This window comes from Hibiscus syriacus, unplaced genomic scaffold, assembly GCF_006381635.1.
Source record: "Hibiscus syriacus cultivar Baekdansim isolate YM2019G1 unplaced genomic scaffold, ASM638163v2 tig00006507_pilon, whole genome shotgun sequence".
Lineage (NCBI taxonomy): Eukaryota > Viridiplantae > Streptophyta > Magnoliopsida > Malvales > Malvaceae > Hibiscus > Hibiscus syriacus.
Window position 1 is genome coordinate 110,771 of NW_024062101.1, and position 19,075 is coordinate 129,845.

General features: G+C 35.3%; 1 protein-coding gene and 1 pseudogene across 1 annotated transcript; one reads left to right on the forward strand and one right to left on the reverse strand.

The window, feature by feature from the left end:
- Positions 1–8,955: 8,955 nt before the first annotated feature.
- Positions 8,956–15,441, forward strand: LOC120200720 (annotated as a pseudogene).
- An 860-nt stretch (positions 15,442–16,301) lies between these two features.
- LOC120200721 (proton pump-interactor BIP103-like) lies at positions 16,302–18,840 on the reverse strand. The gene is made up of 8 exons (XM_039201486.1): positions 18,792–18,840; positions 18,364–18,662; positions 18,083–18,265; positions 17,828–17,983; positions 17,428–17,595; positions 16,891–17,085; positions 16,577–16,675; positions 16,302–16,454 (listed from the first exon to the last, which is right to left on the reverse strand). Exons 1-8 carry the CDS (start codon positions 18,805–18,807, stop codon positions 16,302–16,304), a joined length of 1,269 nt encoding a protein of 422 aa, XP_039057417.1. The 5' UTR covers positions 18,808–18,840.
- Between the last annotated feature and the right edge of the window lie 235 nt (positions 18,841–19,075).

The following is a 19,075-nucleotide window of genomic DNA, read 5'->3' on the forward strand; positions in this document are numbered from 1 at the left end:
TTTCCGTCCCCATCTCCGGCGAAATCCCTCACAACCATTCACGGTCAGAAATCTCTCACAATCATTCAGAAATGGAAAATCAACCTCCGAGGGTTAGTTTTTTTAATTATTTTTATTTTGAAATTTTTGCATTATTTTAGGTTTTTCATATTGAAATTGATGATAAGTTTACTGGTAATTTCAATAATAGATTAACCATTTCACTTAGATTTCTTATTAAATTCATTCGATTGCTGCCAATACTGCTAAACTGTTTAGTCTTTAACCCTATGAAGTTAGTATTTGTCTTTGTTTTGTCTTTTGGTTAAATTAATGCAACACGAAAATGACTATCGCAACACGAAAATGACTATAGCAACGCGAAATGAAAATCGCAACGCGAAATTAAAATCGCAACGATTTTGGTTTCGCGTTGCGATTTTCATTTCGCGTTGCTATTCTCTCATTGCGATAGTCATTTCCGCGTTGCGATAGTCATTCTCTCATTGCGATTTTCATTTCAACCAAAAGACAAAACAATGTTGCAAATTTTAGTTTCAAGAATAAACTACTACTCTTTATGTTTATTGTTTTTGGTATATCTTCACAGTGTAGTTTTTGGTATATCTAACTTGGTATGTTTATTGTTTTTGTATAAATTTTTTTCGGCTTCATTGACATTAAGGAATAAAGTTAGCCTAGCCACTACAATTGCTTCGAAGCTTTCACCTGCATAAAGAAAATTGTTTGAGGAAGCCTGCTTCGGGCCATGGCTAAGAGTACAGCATCCGGGTGGAGATGCTAATTTGACCCATTTGTGGCTTCAGACCATGACTAGCGATCTACCCGACAGTATAAAACGTGGTGAGGAAGAGATATGGTTTCATTTTTCACCGGCGTATACTTGTTTTGGGCGGAAAGAGTTCTGCTTAATCACTGGTCTACGATTCGGACACGATGATGTAGGCTGGTACACTCGTCATATCACCCGCCCATCATGGTTATCCCGGGTTTTTCCTAATGAGTCAATAGAGAAGCCGAACTTACATGTCGAAGACCTGAAGAAACTGTTTAATAAGAAAGATGGTTTTACTCGGATGAATGACGTCGATGTTGTCCGAGTATGCCTTTTAGTACTTTCGTATGACGGCTTTTTAGGCAGAGAGGCCAGACAACCTATTCATCAGGAGCTAATATTATTGGTAGAGGACCTAAATGCATGGAATCTGTTTCCGTGGGGTTCGTATATATGGAAAGCTACCTGGACTAAGTTGTCGTCTGCCTTTGATGACCGCAAAGTTTGCGTGGCGATGGGTCGAAATACACTTTGTCAGGCTTTGTTTGGGCCATTAAGGTTAGAAATTTCTATATAATATTTTCAAAATTATAATTAATTATTTAACAATTACTAATGTTTGTTATTATATTGTTTGTAGATTTGGATATTCGAGGCTTTCCCCAGCATGCAGACATATGCATTAAAAACTTCAAATGATATTCCTAGGGCTATTTCCTGGAAGAGGAAACGTATGTTGGATTGGGAAGACTTAATACCATATGCGACAATAAATAATGTAAGTTAACACAAATACTATCATATATAAACAAGTTATTAATAGTAGACGTTTAACTTTGTTTGAGTTTTTATATTTTTAGGAGGCCAACACTCCATTACAGAGACTGACACCCACGGAGGCTGAGCTTGCCACTGATTGGTGGCAAGCTAGTCAGCGTTTTTTTGATGGCACGAATGATGAGCAGCCTCCACTTTCTCCACTTCGAGAGTCATCACCTCACCCAGAGCCATCACCTGATCGACCCGACTATACACCTCTACAACGAGAGCCATCACCTATCCAGTCACATCATCGAGCCTCTTCTCCACCATCACCTCATGATAGGCGACCGACAAAGATGCCACGACTTCTATCTCCCTGTTCTCCACCTCCACCTCCACGGGATGAGTCAAGGGAGTTACGTGATGAGGTCAATGCCTTGCGTGATGAGATCGGTACTCTACGCGATAACAATGGTGCATGGCGTGTAGAGGTATCTACTTTACGTGGTGAGGTTGCCGCTCTACGTGAGATGGTAGTATCGTTGCAGAATGAGGTTCATACTCTACACAACGAGGTAAGTTTAAGATTTTCCATATTTAACTTGATGATAAATATCATGTATGTTTATTTACTGATTTTTGTATTTAATTATTTAGCGGCTCGATAAGGTGGATGCTTTACGTCGGGTTTTTCTTGCACGACAGAGTTCACGCATCAGACGGCGTACACGTGCTATTAAGTCTCCGTACACCCCAATAGTGCGAAGACACCGCAAGAAGAAGCCCGACTCGCCTGTCATCCCTCAAGAGTCCACTCCTATCGTTGAAGAGGCCCCTATCATTCTTTGAGAGTCCCCTCCCACCGTTCAAGAGGCCACTGTCATCGTTGAAGAGGTCCCTCCCACCATTCAAGAGCCCGATTCACATGGCGTCATATGTAAGATTCTTGAGAAACCCTCTGACGTGCCGGACATGATGGATGAGGGTTGGCTCTCGTATGAGTTACCGGCCAGTACCATTCCGGTATCTGAAGTGGAGAGGAGACAACTACCGGACACAATTCTGGATAACACCCTTTGGGCTAAGACCGCAGTTGATTTTTATCTACATGAGCGGAGCCAGGGGTGTTTCACTGACATATGCAAGCTCAACGATGATATATATTTGTTGCTTGATCGGTCTTGGTGGGGTGTATTATTAGGGGTCGAAGATAATGGCTATTTCGATGGAGGGGTAAGTCTTATATTTTTCTTATATTTCAATTTGATTATTTTTTTTTTGAAATTTATGTAAGTCACTAATATATGTCTTTTTTTGTAAAACAACATATCGATCCGTGGGTGTCACGTCTTCTAATAATTAGGAAACTTAAGGAAAATAAAAGAAATACACGATATACAATTATGACGACGTCTTTTAACGCCGTTCACTTGAAGAATCAACGAGATGAATCATTTGCGTTGGGCAATGGACAAGCTAAACTTTATCCTGCATGGTGGGAGGTCGATAAGGTTAGTATTTATTTTAGATTGAGTTTAAAGGTATTCATAAATAAGTGCGCAAATGAATGAATTATTACTTATGATTGCAGGTGTTTATCCCTGTTTTGGAACGTAAACATTGGCTTCTCGTCGAGCTTCAGCTCCCATCCCTTAAGGCAATAGTATATGACAGCATGATAAATTACATATCATTGGCTGATTTAAGAGATATTATTAAGGGATGGAGCTCTCATTTGGCTAAATTCTTGGATGAGATAAATTATTTGACTCGTTCTGGAAACAAGAAGCCAAAGAAGCTCAATATTACAGTTAGCAGAGATGAGACCGCACCACAACAAACGGAAGGAGTCAGAGGGGATTGTGGTCCTCTCGTATGCTTGGCGTTGGAGCGTTTGATCACAGAAAGTATAAAGTATCTACCTCCCACCGATAGAGATAGAGCTGCCGTAGGTTTGTGGTTTTGATATTATATGGCTAGATCGATATATACGAGACGCTGCCTACCTGCATCCGCGTTATAAAAATGTCCATAAACAATTGGTAAGTTTATAGGCTTTTGGTTTGAAAATGTTTGGTTAAGTACCTAGAATTCAATAATTTACTGTTTGTAGGTTTTAGATGTGTAGAAAGTGTTGTTTGAGCAAATGTTTGGTTTCTGCAGGTTAATCTCAGAAGTGAGCTGCGTGAAAATGATGTATGGCTGCAAAAGTTGATTCAATAGTAGATGAGGAAATAAGAATTATTGCTTATTTTTTGATTGTTTAATTGATTTGTAAAAGATGATTTGTAAAAGTTGATTTGTTTAATTGATGTGAACATAATTCTTATTTGTGCTTGTTTAATTGATTGAAATGTAATGGTTGATTTTGTTGATTTCAATCTGCATTATGTTGAAGGCAAAAATGACTATCGCAATGCGAAATGAAAATCGCAACGAGAGAATCGCTCGCAACGAGGGAATCGCAAAGCGAAATGAAAATCGCAACGCGAATTTAGTTTCGCGTTGCGATTTTGTCATTGCGATTTTCATTTCTCATTGCGATAGTCATTTTCGCGTTGCGATTTTCATATTCGCGTTGCGATTTTCATTTCGCATTGCAATTCTCTCGTTGCGATAGTAATTTCCGCGTTGTGATAGACATTAAGATGATTGCGAACGTCATTTCCGTGTTGCGATAGTCAAATGAATGCCTAATAAGTGATAACAACTAATACATGCCTAACTGAAAATGTTAAAAGTTCACACATAAAATCCACATAATACAACGTTTGCATTTAAAAAGCACCTAAGTTAACAGTCCCAAAAGGTGAAGCCGGTTGTGACTGGGATTTTAAAGATGATTGCAATTTTGATTGCCTTTTGCTTGACACCATATGAGCTTTGGATTTTGATGAGGATCCATATTTTGGTAGAGGAAAAGATGATTGTGATGGCACTGGTGATCCATATGTCAACCTTGTATGACCACTTTCCTTGCACCGACTACATGTCGATCTCTTCTTCTCTTCACCCTTAGACGGTATACGATCGTGACTTTTTGGTCGGCCAGGTAGCCTTCTGTCCATGGTTGGTGGCAAAACTGTTTGTAAGTCATCTGGTATGTCCCACTCAGAATGATGTGGAATAGGGTAGACAATCTCTCCATAAGTCTGTCGATATACTTCTGAGTGTAGCAATCCATAGCGTATGCGCTTGAATCATCTTGGTTTAGATGAAGAGAAACTTTTATAACATGGCCACACGGATAACCAGATGTTTGCCATTTCATACAACTACACGTCTTTGCATTTAGATCGACAAGGCCATTTAAGTTATTATCCAGTACTTCAAACAAAGTGTTTGAACATGGTTCAACTCTCTATGACGTTGACTTCACAACACGTTTCGTTATCTTTTTTTCTGTCCATGGTGTAACACGATGTTCCAATGTTCCTGTAAATTTAAATAAAATAATACTTAGTAAAATATATGATAAGTTACGAATTTAAAGACATAATATATGCATGGTTTCTTTTCTTGTAGTACCACTGTTGAATAGAGGCTCGAAAAAACTCCATTAACATAGTAATGGGTAATTTCCGGGAATGACGAATTAGAGCGTTGATTGATTATGCACTATTAGACGTCATGAAACCATATCTTGCTCCAAGTTGATGTACTCTTGACCATCTTTCAAACCCGACATCTTCTAGTATTTGAGCACACTGAGGCAAAACACGTCTTAAACAGTTTATATTCTTATTAAAATCCACTTCCCGATAAGCTTTTACAGCCTTCCAGTATGTCCATTTGTGATTTTTTATACCAGCAGACCTTGATTTTAGATTTCTATACAAATGAACACCACAAAGTCCATGAAAAGCATCTGGGAAACACCTTCTAACAGCGTTGTCAATTGAGTTTGCCCTATCCGATATGATTGTCAGATTGCTAATAGGACCTATGCAATCCCTAAGATGCCCCATAAACTATGTCCATGAATCAGAGGTTTTAGATTTGCCAACCCCGTAAGCTATTGGCAGTATCCCATTGTTAGCATCCATGGCTACTGCTAATAAGTTTACTCCAAGGTATCGACCTTTTAAATGTGCTCCGTCAACTATAATAACTGGGCGCATGCAATTAATAAACGAACGAATCTACAAAATCATATACACAAGAAATATAATCATTTAAATGTGAAATGCATGTAACTAAACAAAAATGAGTCAACAAAATTATATTGATTTACTAACCGCAGCACCAATGGCGATAAACAGCAACTCAAAGTGTCCATCTCTATCTGTTTTGATATGAGTTACCGACCCAGGATTTTTCAGCTTTAAATTGTGACAATAAGTCGTCAGTTGGGCAAACGATGCTTCTGCCGACCCCCTCAACAATTCCAAGGCATAACATTTGGCTCTGCAAGCTTGAGAATATGAGATACTAATCTTGAACCGAGCATTAATTCCAGTCATAATTTCATGTCCCCGATATACCCTACCATTCAAAAACATTAACTCAGCCAGAAAACCACCCAACACCTTTTTGTTTTCCTGTCTATGGTGAGGAAAAACTTGGGTTCTTGAACATGTATGTTTATCAATAAAAAGTCCTAACTTGAAACATTTCGCAATCTTTTATCCTCTTTGCAATCATACGCCACATACAGTTTTTGTCAATCATACACCTTGTTTCGAAATGATCTTTGCTTGATTTGTTAACTTTTAGTTGATAGCCATCTTCCACACATTTCGTATACAAAGCTATCTTCAAGTCTTCCTTTGTATCAAAACAATCATATTTCTTGATACGAATAATTTTTGTGTAACAATCAACTGCTATCTTTACCAACTCTTCTTCCGGTATCTGAAGTAATTCTGGCATATTCCAGTTATACTCCCGTGGCATTTTCTTCGGGGACTTTTGTTTGGGGATTTATTCTTCTTCTTTTTCTTCTTCAGTGTTATATGAATTACAGAATGGATGTTCAACATGTTTATTTACAGTCGTAACTTCCTCCTCATTATCATCAACAACATCTTCCTCGGGTAACGGCTGTTTCATCATCAAAATTCGGGTATTGACCAATATCAAAATCATTACACGCAGGGTCTGTTTCTTCTTCTGAAAAATCATCGAAATCCGAGTATTGACCAAGATCAAAGTTCGGGTATTGACCAAGATCAAATTTCGAATACTGACTAGTACTCACAATTTTTTCTGTTGGCTCATCATCGTCTAACTGGTCAATACGAAAACCAGAATTTGGTGCTGAAAGTTTATTGGGATTTGGATTAGGGAAAGGTTGTGGGTTTTGAGATTGTGTTTGGTATTGGAAATGTGGTGAAACAATATTTGCTTGGTGATGAAATTGTAGTGGAACCATTAAATTTTGAGCACCATAAACTGGGGTTGAAAAACTTAGTTGATTACTACCCGCTACTGACCCAACTTCACTACTTCTAGGTTCAACAACATACAATGTAACATCATCACTTGAAACACTAATGTAAGCAATGAATCGTTCAATATCTTCATTGTCGGTTAACAAATAAACTTTATCATTTCTCTGATAAGATAGCCTAAATCCACTTAGGGGCTCTAAATTCAATTTATTTTCAACACGTAACATTAGAGTTTCATAAGTTAACTTTTTAATGACAGTTTTAGTTGAAGATTTATGGGTAAAGGCATATATTGTAAAACACCATGAACATTCTTTCATGACCCTCCAAAACACAAATCTATCCAAACATGATCAACATTAGATGATTTCATTATTGTAAATTAATTTACTAAACAAACGAGCTACGAAACTAAAACCTGTTGCCGGATAGGGAAGGATGTCGTTGGATATAGGAACGGATGTCGCCGGAGAGAGTGATAGATGGAGATGGAATGAGTTGTGATTTAGGGATTTAGGTTATGAGTTGTTGCTGCTGCGTAGTTATATATCCAAAACATTTGTGTTGCGAAATTAAAACCTGTTGCGAATTCAGAAATCGAGTTGTGAATTTGAAATTCAGTATTGCGATAGTCAGAATCTCGTTGCGATTTACTAAATCGCATTGCGATTTACGTAATCGCTTTGAGATTTACGTATTCGCATTGCGAATTAGGAAAATCGCATTGTGAATTAGGAAAATCGCAACGCGAATTTGGGAAATCACAATGCGATAGTCAGAATCGCGTTGCGAATCTGGAAACTGATTTGCGATACCAGAGATCGCGTTGCGAATTATCGATCGCATTACGATTTAGTTCGTCATTTTGGCAAATCCAAAAAAAATGGTTAAAATCGTATATTATAAGGCATTTTTGGTCACTGAGGTTATTTTCTCTATTTTAATTTAAGTTGTTTTGGTTTAATAAAAAGAGTAAACTACATATTTAGCATTCAAACTATTACTTTTGTTTTGTTTTGGTATCTAAACTTTATTTATTTTTTTAAAATTATACCTAACATTAATTTATGTATTAATTTGGTATTCCATAACTGTGATGTTGAAATATCAACATAAGATAATGTCACGTCATCATTGAAAAAAAATTCATCAATCATATAATTATTTACAAACCATCATCCATCTTATACGACTCATGCCCATAAATTATATAGATACTAATTATTTAAATAAATTAAGATTATAAAATAAAAGAGTTCATTGAAACATGAGAAGAAGAAGAATTATTTAAAATTATATTAATTAAAATAATATAAATTGATTAAATAATTAAATTTAATTATTTATTTAAAAGACGAGTCTCATTTAATCTAATTAAAAAAATACTACTTTTACAAGTTGCCATTTTACCTGATTTGGCATCGTATTTCAAAAAATGAATGTCTATTTATAATTAGTTTTGAATATTATTCACTTATTTGTTTAAATAATTAAAATATTATTTATAGCATTGAAATAAATTTATCCAAATTTTCAATTAAAATGATTAAATAAAAATATATAATAATTAATATATGGTGATTTGTTATTTAAAATTTAGTTAATAAATAAACTTGAGCAGAATTAATTAATTCAAATTTTTATGAAACCTCAGCAGAATTGAATATTTTTGTCTAAGGTGTATATTTGTTAGTACTTAATAAATTATTAATTTTCGATACATATTTATATTTATATTTTGGTTTAATTAGAAGATAAATTTTTAAATTATATCTCTTATTTAGTTTAGATGTTTAAAGTTTCCTTTTGATTTAAATTATACCATTTTAAGATATTCAATCAACAACCGTTAAAAAAACTTGTTAATCAACGATTTTCTGACATGTGACATTAATTTTTCGTTAATATTAATCTTTTTAAATATAAAAGGATATTAAATTTCTATTTTTTTTAAAAATCCTAAATTTTCTTCTTCTTTTTTTCAAATTTATTTCCCAAATACACTCAAAGATCAAAGGTCAGACGATGAACAGGGTCAGAAGTTCAATTGACGATGTAATCTCATCGATGATGACAAACATCTTTAAGGAAGACGTACGATTTTGGACAACGATGTGTGACGATAAGAGGACGATCGACTGGTGGGAGTCCGACGATAGAAAGGATGATCGATGATGGTTGACTCATAACGACATCAAACTTGTGGATTTGGACTTTGAGATTTAAAGAATTTTAGGTTTTGAGCAATTGAGGACTCCCCAGACCTGAATCCATTGCCGCCATTGCCAAAAGTCCAAACTCTTCAAAGCGGAGAACAGTTTCTCCAAACTGAACAAATGGATAGTTTTGAAAATAATATTGAATATGAAGAAGATGAGTTTTTTTGCCAAGAGAGTCTTCTGGTGGACGAGAGAGTCCATCACCAATAAGAATAAAGTAAAGTTCAACAAGGGACTTTCACGGTGAGAACTTTGGCAGCAGAAGCTTTAACTTAAGAACAACTTCTTACCCTTTATCTAACACTTGTTCACCTACAAATTCATTCTTGAACTCGAGTCCTTTCAGTCAAAGATCCAAATCTCAAGATGTCGGTGTTCCCGTCTATACAGAGAGAGTAAAAAACTCATCTTCATCTTCAGCGTCACCTTCATCGTCTTCGTTTTTGGATAGGGACTCACCATATAGAGGTTCGAATTTTTCGGGGCAGAACAAGGAATCTCCATCAAAGGTTGCGCTTGACTACTGTCATTTTGATGTCAAATAAATTCCTTCTTCTCAATTAATGAATAAGGAAATACGTAGTAAAAAGAAGTAAGGGTCGATTCTACAGGAACTTAGAAAATTCTGAATTTCTGTCTGAATTGTTTATACCAGGCGTGATATAGTAAATAGGGGGTTTTGATAAAAAGCGATTAAGTAATAAAAGAGATTAAATAAAAGGCAATTTTAAGTGAAAATAAAAGAGTGTAACGTTGGAAGTTTAATATGGTAAAAATAGCCTCAAGCCTCGCTTTGACTCAATTTCCTTTTGATCATCGAATTAGATTTTTCCTTCGGGATTCACGTCAGTTACTTTGTCTACAAGGGTAATCCCCGTGACTCTATTTTGTATACTGAATACCCAAGACAATGTTTGATTTCGGCTTCGGAAATTTATCTAATCACCATCAATTGTCGTAGATCAATTACCGTTTAAGTTCGTGAAGACCGACTCGAATTGTTGCTTCAACAACCACTAATTTCGATCTCGATTCCCTCTTGGCAAAACTATCTCGCCAAGTGTGTTCCCAGGAAGTCGAATGTGCTTTAATAAGTCGATCATTCCTCCCACACATTTAATCGCAACAACCTCTTGACCAAAGTCAATCTTTGATTTTGAAAACTGTTTTGATTTCGAAAAAATAAGCGTAGAGATTGAGAGAGATATTCCGAAGTTATTAAGGGTCTTTTTCAATTCTCCAGTTGGAATTGAGTCATTGCTTCAGCTCTCGGCTTATGAGAAAATTAGCAAAGCATAACAAAAGTAATACTTAGCATATTTAAAAACAAAGCTTAAAAGAAAAAAAAGTAAAATCCGAAAAACTCAAAAAATAAATAAAAGAGAGAATTTTAATAAAAAACTAGAAAGGAGAATAAGATTGTAATATGAGTTGTGTGTTTAGGCTTATCCAAGAGGGTATTTATAGCCTCTAAAAACCTAGAGATAAACAAAGAAATTAAAATAAAATAATCCTAAATATAATTGTTGTCGCAACCGTCTTTCGGTTGGGCCCCGTAATTGGGTTTCGACTTGAAAAATGTGGATTGGGTTAGACGAATTGGAGTCGCCACCGACCACTTTAAAACGAATTTAGGTGGGTCGGACACCATCTTACATGATCTGCGTCGTACCAGAAATGTGTTGAGTTTGGGAGTCGGTTACGGTCAGGGAAGGATCAGCACCCTTGAACCGCCCTTTCGGTACCAATTAATTTATCGATTGTCTTTAATTGCGAAAATTGGAATTTAAATTAAAATTTAAATTATTCGATCCGAATTACTTACCCTTTGATCGGTTGAAATTACGACTGAAACAAAATATGTTAGAAAGAAAAAAAACAAAATAAACACGAAAACAAAATGTTAATATGATAATAAAAGATAGATAAAAAAGATAATAGAGATCAAAGAAAAATATTAAAAAAAATACAAAAAAATAATAATAAATAAATAAAGAAACGAAATAAAATAAAAAATAATAACAAAAGGTTAAGTTTAAAAAAATATTTAAAAGTAAAATAAATAAAAAACTTAGGACCAAATTGGAACAAATTGGGCTTAATGGATTAGAAAATGAACTGCAAAAGAACAAATAAAAAGTTAGGGGACCAATTCACAAAATATAAAAAATATAAGCAGGGACCAAATTGATTAAATTAGAAATATGGAGGCAAATTTACAGATGGTGACCAAATTGAATTACGATTCAAACGTTCAAGGACGGCGGAAAGGATTTAAAAATCCTTTATTTGCACTATGGTCCCTCGTATATAAATGCCCAAATGAGCCCCATTACACTTCATTTCTCTCATTTTCTCAGAAGCCTCATCTCTCTCAAACGGGAGACATTCTCCACCCAGGCGATTTTCGGCCACCGTCAAACGCCGCCGCCGGCCACCGCCAGCGGGTGGGCGGAAAATCTAAACAAGCCCAGAACACTCTCCTTGATACCCCGAGCGTCGATCCAAAGTCCAAATCCCACAAATATCCCCAAAACGACGCAGATCTAAAGTGTAAGTTTCAGTTTTTTTACCCTTTAAAACCGACGTCTCTTGAGTTCCGACCACTCCCCGGTTATGGCTAGGCTCTTGCGTACTCTCGATGAACAAAACCGAGTAACCCTCGATTTTCTGTGATTTTTCTAGTGATTGTTGCTTTGGCTTTTGGTTTCTGTTGTTTTTTGTGTTTGTGGTTTTGGGTATTGTTCTGTGTAGATCGGCTTTGTGGTCGATGGTTCTCGGTATCTCTCGATGATGCTTGTGTTTCTCCAGCAGTGTACTGTGTGGTGTTCGGTGCTGTGGTTCCGTGTGGGTTCTCCCTCAGTTCTGTCTTCTCTCCTCCCTCTCCCCTGTCCTGTTCTGTCTGGGGGTATTTATACTCTCTCGGCCGGTGAGCGTTACCGAACTTCACGGGATGGGTCAGTCCCGTGTGGTGGCGCAATTTTCGGCCTGTGGGAGACTGAGCTGTTGTGACTCGATTCTTGCGAGATTTGCGTTCTGTTATGGAACGTGTTTGTTGCATGTTTGACCGGTTTCATTTCCGGTGACGGCTGATGCTTCTGGCCGTTGAAATTGCTTCTGGCCGTTGGATTGGGTCAGATCCAACGGTCCAGATCTGGCTGCTCATTTGATGAAATATTTAGTGATTCAGAACCCTAGTTATCATGTGATTTGAGCCGTTGATCACTGCTTGATCTAACGGCTGTAAGTTGTGCGGCGCTGGGACTAAGTTTAGAAACCCTAGCTTGGCAACTGGGTTGGGTCAGGCCCACCTGATCTGCTTGGACCTCGTTCTAGACCCTGAACAGAAAAACAAGAACAAAATAATTAAATAAGAAATAATAATAATAAATAAAATAATTACAATAATAATAAATGATAATAAATAATAATAATAATAATAATAATAATATAATAATATATATATAAATATTTTAAAAAACATATAATATATAATTTCCAAAATGTTTTTTTAATTATATAACATATATATTTTAAAAAAATTATATATTATATATTTTTAAAATATTTTTTAAAAAACTATATAATATATAAATGTTTTCCAAATGTTTTCAAAACTATATATCATATAAATTTTCAAAAATGTTTTTCAAAACTATATATTATATACGTTTTCAAATATATATATATATATATATATATATATATATATATTATACATTTTCAAAATGTTTTCAAAGACTATATATTATATATATTTTTAAAATGTTTTCGAAAAAAACATATATTATATATCATATAATATATACTTTTCAAAAAGCTATTCTCAAAATTATATATATTATATGTATTTTAAAACATTTGTAAACTATATAATATATAAATATGTATATATAAATAAAAATCAGACGAAAATAGGTGTCTACAATTGTTTTTCTTAAATTCAAACTTTAAACAAGTCTCCTAACGCAACTTTGCTCTTTCATCTTATAGAAGACGTGCTGACTAGATCTTCTAGAAACTACCGCTAACTGGACCTTCTAGAAACTGTCATATCAGACCATGTCATGTTCAGAGTCGTGCCCATATCTCTAGCCGTGACCAAATAATAAAAAATACAAAATGCATCCGTTTTACTACTAATTATAGAAAGTAAGACTTTGCACGAAAACAAGCATAACACAATCAAATTAACAATAATAATTTCATAAAATCGAAGAATTAACGGGTAAATACTACCGATTCTGAACACTCATCACTGCTTAGAAAGCTTCCGCCACCACCTCCTCTGTTTCCTCCGTTGCGTTTTTTGGAAGTTCCTATGGAGGTGAGCTCTGTTCCAGAGACTAATTCAAGGGAAGAAAATAGCAAGCTCGAAAAGTGAAGAGACCCCAAAACCGAAACTGAAGCCTCTACATTGGGATAAAGTTCGAGAGAGTTGGGATCGGGCCATGGTGTGGGATCAGATAAAAGCAAGCTCTTTTCAGTGAGATACTCACTTCCCTCTTTTATTAATAATTAGTTTAGTGGTGTCGGCTTTGTTGTCCGGATAATATATCAAATTTGCTTATATTTTATTCTTGTTTTGGTGTTGAATTACTTTTATGTCTATGTTTATTTCATTTTGAATGTTTTTTTAAGCTGTAGAATGCTATAATGTTGATTGCAGATTGAATGAGGAAATGGTTGAGACACTGTTTATGGTGAATAACCCAAATATAGCCGTGAAAGATACTGCTCAGCGGTCGATCCTACCCGCTGGGAACCCGGAAAATCATGTGCTTGATCCGAAGAAGTCTCAGAACATTGCCATTTTATTGAGGGCACTAAATGTGACCATTGATGAAGTCTGTGAAGCGCTTATGGAAGGTAGTATTCGTTTTTCACGGCAAATACAATTTACCGTGTATATACATTTTTGATGTGGTTCCGGTGGTAATCTGTGGAGAAAATAGCAGCGTATTTGATGTTCTTCTTAAAGTGTTTCTTTGCACCATCACTTGCTTCATCTTGACCTCATTTCTGTCTCAATCCCAATTTCATCTCTAAACTGCTTTAACTCCCTTTGCAAACAGGTAATTCAGACACTCTTGGGACTGAGCTCTTGGAAAGTCTATTAAAGATGGCTCCAACCGAAGAAGAAGAGCGTAGACTGAAGGAGCTCAATGATGAATCCCCTTCTAAGCTAGGTCCAGCCGAGAAATTCCTCAAGGCTGTGCTCAACATACCTTTCGCCTTCAAGAGGGTCAATCCTTTGCTCTACATCGCTAATTTTGACTCTGAAATTGAGTACCTGAAAGGGTCTTTTGAAATTTTACAGGTAAGTAATATTCAAAACCTGATGCTTGGATTTAACCCTATGGTTGTAATCGTTGCATCTGTTGAGAGTTTCTATGTGGTATTACACGTAGTTTGCTCAATGTTATATCACTTGTAAATGAGATTTGGTCATCCTCGGGTGGATTTCAACTTAAGGATTGGGGAAATAGAGAACTGTTGAACTCCTGTATTTGCATTGAAAATATTCAGAATAAGTGCCGAGAAGGAAGAAAAGACTTTCATAATTGTCTTGTCTGGAAATGCTTATGGTAATCAAGCTATATGGAGAAGAAGGCCGTGTTTAGTCAATAATATTTTGGGGGCAACCATGCATTGTTTCACCATTTTGCTTTAGATAAAGCTTTATGCTGCATGTATTCATGATCTCGACGTTCTTTTCATAACTGTTACTCTTGATATATGGTCTTGTACTGATTTAAATGAAGGATTTCGATATTTCAGTTTACCATTTTGAAATATCTACCGTTTTGTCGTAAGTCTCTATTTGATGCAACGTATTTCTCCTCTGCAGGCTGCATGTGAAGAGTTGAGAAACAGTAGAATGTTTCTGAAGCTTTTGGAGGCAGTGCTCAAAGCTGGGAACCGCATGAATGTCGGCACCAATCGTGGCGATGCCCATGCCTTCAAGCTTAACACGCTCTTAAAACTTGTTGATGTAAAGGGCATTGATGGGAAAACCACACTTCTGCATTTTGTTGTGCAGGAAATCATCAGAGCTGAAGGTTCTCGCCTTTCTAGTGCCAATCAAAATCTGAAAGTCGAGAAAACTCAGCAATCTGATTTTCAGGATGATGTTGAATTTAGGAAGCTTGGCCTGCAAGTAGTTTCTGGTCTAAGTGGGGAGCTAACTAATGTGAAGAAGGCTGCTGCTATGGATTCCGATGTTCTCAGCATTGACGTTGCAAAGCTTGCTACCTGCATTAGCCAAGAAACACCCACCCGGAATTTCTAAATCAAGGTCGATATGGATACATATCATTTTTTTTTCAATTTCACTCGACATAATATTTTCATATATTTATTCTATAATTAATTGACACTTATTTCTTAGGGTATGAACTCATACCAAATCGATTTGAGGATATGTTAGAAGAGTTGAAAGTGAAAAATTCTGAATACTATAACTATATATATAAATGAGAAATATATGTACTAATGCATTCGATAGGGTATTAATATATAGTTATATGACCACCAATTTGATTGAGACTATCAATTCATCTTTAAAAGAGACATTATTTATCCAAAATTATCATGGTCAAAACAACATTATTATTTAGGTAAACTTTTTTGAAGAATTAGGGGGAGAAACCATTACTCATATGCAAAATGATCATATTTTTCACCTAAAATTACTAACAACTCTACAAAAGAAAGTTGTAGTTTCAAACAATATGCTAGTTTTAGGTTTTTCTTGTATACAAAAATTATTATATGATATGGATATTCTGCGATCTCTTAAAGATATTAAAGAAAATGGCGTTTTAGGATGAATTTACAAAAAAATTAGTGCTATTGTAGTTTTCTTCAAGTGATCAGGTATTCATTTTCCTACTTATTTGGACGATTCAATTTCTCTCATTTAATCAGATGTACACCCCTATTCTCTAATTCAATACTCTCTAGTTCCTTCTTCACAGAGTTTTTATTTTAATTCCTTTGTTGAATTTTCCTTCTTTTTTTCGTTTTCGACTTGATAAATTGTAGTTTATTCATAGTCTTCCAGTTTCATTTGCAAAGCTGCATGATAATACAAACAAAGAGACAAAATCTCAACTTATTATAATCCATAAAATCAATTTGATCTATTTCTTAGATATGGATAGAAATGGGTTCTTCATCATCAGGGTTCTTCATCCGTCCATCAAAACTTAACTCTCGATTCACAAGCGATGGCAATAATCTTTTCACATAATTTCTTCTGAAAACTCTACTGTTATTCCATCCACACATGAACTTATCAACCTAATTTACATATCAAACATTGTCAGGTTCAATAAAAGAAAATTAATACTAAATATTTCAATAAAGAAAGTAAGAGGATAGCCATCAAAAATCATATCTGTGATTGGAATTAGAAACAGAACCTGCACACGAGAAAGTTGTTCCAGGGCTGCTACGTCTTTCTTCCCAGCAGCATCACTTGCTTTAGTTATAAGTGACAAATATTCATCGTACATGACATCCTATTTTAATTGCAAAACACAATAGCTAAATTAATACTCAACCGATCGAACCAAACCATATTAACCCACATCGACTCGAACCACTTAGATCGAGTCCAAATTCAACTCCAACATGAGAAAACCAATTTATGTTGCACAGTTCGATGCCTTAATGGTTTATGAGAAATTAAGAACCATTGGGAAAATTTTGATTTGATATGAAAAAGTATACGTACAGCTCCTTCTAGGCGTTTCCTGAGATTAAGAAGGCGTTCTTCTGCTTCTATCTTTCTGTAATATTTAGCACTGAGTTGAGGTGCCCACATACGCATCTCTTCAACAATCTTCTCCCACTCTGTCTCTTCTTGCTTAATTTTATCCGTCTTTTCTTTCTGGTCTTCTTCTATTTCTTCATATAGCCCTTTTATGAACTGCAACAACACAATAAACATAATAATTATCAATCACCTCATATTACAGTGGGTTCAACCACAAGTAGAGTGATAAAAGACTTGTGTATAAGTCGTTCATTGATAACAGAATAGATCGAACTAATCTATAATTGGTTAAAGCAAATAGAATCGATATAACATAGTTGGATTCAGTTTTTCAGCTAATCAATTTGATTCAACGAGTTCTATTTGAAACCAAATCAATAGGATGCTTACCCTTCAATTATATTTTATTCAATACATATCCGTATTTGACACTTAAACTTGGATAACTTGCTATTAAAGTAATGATGGGAAACAGCAGGAATAGGATTTTCTTACAGTGATATACTCCTTTATGGTGTTTCTTGAAGTCCAAGGGTTCAATATCTGTCCCTGTAGAGTAGCAGCCGCAATAGATTTCTCCATTTTCTTTTCTAAGCGTTTGAACTTTTTGAAGAATTTTTTGTACCTTGCGTCGCCTTGCTTTTGTTTGCAAAACCACTGAATCTGCATCAGAGTTCCCATAAAACCAGACAACGAGATTCAATAATGTTTTCAACATCATTCCATTCCATTCCAAACAAAACAATCATATATCAGATAAGCCAGAAATCGAATTGTGGGTTTTGTAAATCAAGGATTACATGTCCCTCTATAAACAAGTTCAACAATACTTCATAAAAATGTAATCCCCATCTGATTTTCGATAATTTACGTAAACAAGTTCGAAAATTCTTACGAAACCATTAATCATTTCCTTGAAATGAGTTGAACCACGATGAATATCGGCATCAGCCGGTAATTGATTTCGAGTCGTCGAGATCTGTTTTAAAAGTTCCCTCTCTGTTGCCAACTTTGTACTGTTTCCGTGTAGTACACGAAGTCGCGGAGTGATCTGAATCCGAAAAATGAGGTTATGAGAAAGATAAGAGACTCATTTAATTAAAATTTGGGTACAAGTTCTGAGATATAGAATCAGGCACTTCATTCTTACATGAAAATTAGGATGTGATGGAGAGCTTAAACCTCTGTTATATGAATTATTTTGGAATTTGGAGCGGTTGAATGCTTTTTCAAGATCATTCAATATTCCTTGAGAGCAGCTCAGTGCATGATCAAGGTCCCAACTTTGACGTCTTAGTCGTCCCAATTGTTTACCATATAAAAATAATTGTGACTGTCATCAAGACCCGCCATATATAAATGAATGATAGAAATCAAATTCTATTAGCATTTCAGATGCTTCAAATTCGATTAGAAGTTCTCATCGCTTACCCTTTTTGGTACCGGGATCGAATTTCTTTCTCGTTCCAGTTTCTCAATAAACCTCTCGACTTTTTGGATTTTTAATTTTTGTTTTTGGTTATTGTAGGGCCAAACCTTGACGAAATAGAACTTGTGAACCTTCTTGCAGACATGATCTTCATCCGCAACAGCCATTTTCGGCTCCTCAACCAAGTTCCCACTTGCACATTCTTTCAAACACTTGGCGTCGCCTTCACCTTCGTCAATTACTACTGCTTCAATTTCTCTGATATTAGCTCCCATTGAGTCTGTACCTATTGTTTCTGCCCCTGGTTGACGAAGAAATTACAGCCATTTATACAAAACTCAATTAGAACTGGTAGCTAAGGCCAATTCATATTTGAAAAATGAATAAAATTCAGATAAATTGATGCTGAAATATGGAAGAGAAACCATACCTTCAATGAACTCCATTTTACACCTCCAAAGAGAAGCTAAAACAAGGAGATGAAGATGTGAAGGAAGGAATTCAAATTTATAAATATATATATATAATTTAGGCTACTTGCACCCTACGCCACCTTCCACCATATTAATAAATCACATAAATATTTAACAAAGTGTCTACCCTTTTAGAGATTGCTATACATAAATAGATTTCATGTTTTCAAATATGTTTAAATAAAAATTAAGTTTTTTAAAAATTAAATAAATAAGAGTTTTATATTTTCGAGTCAAACCC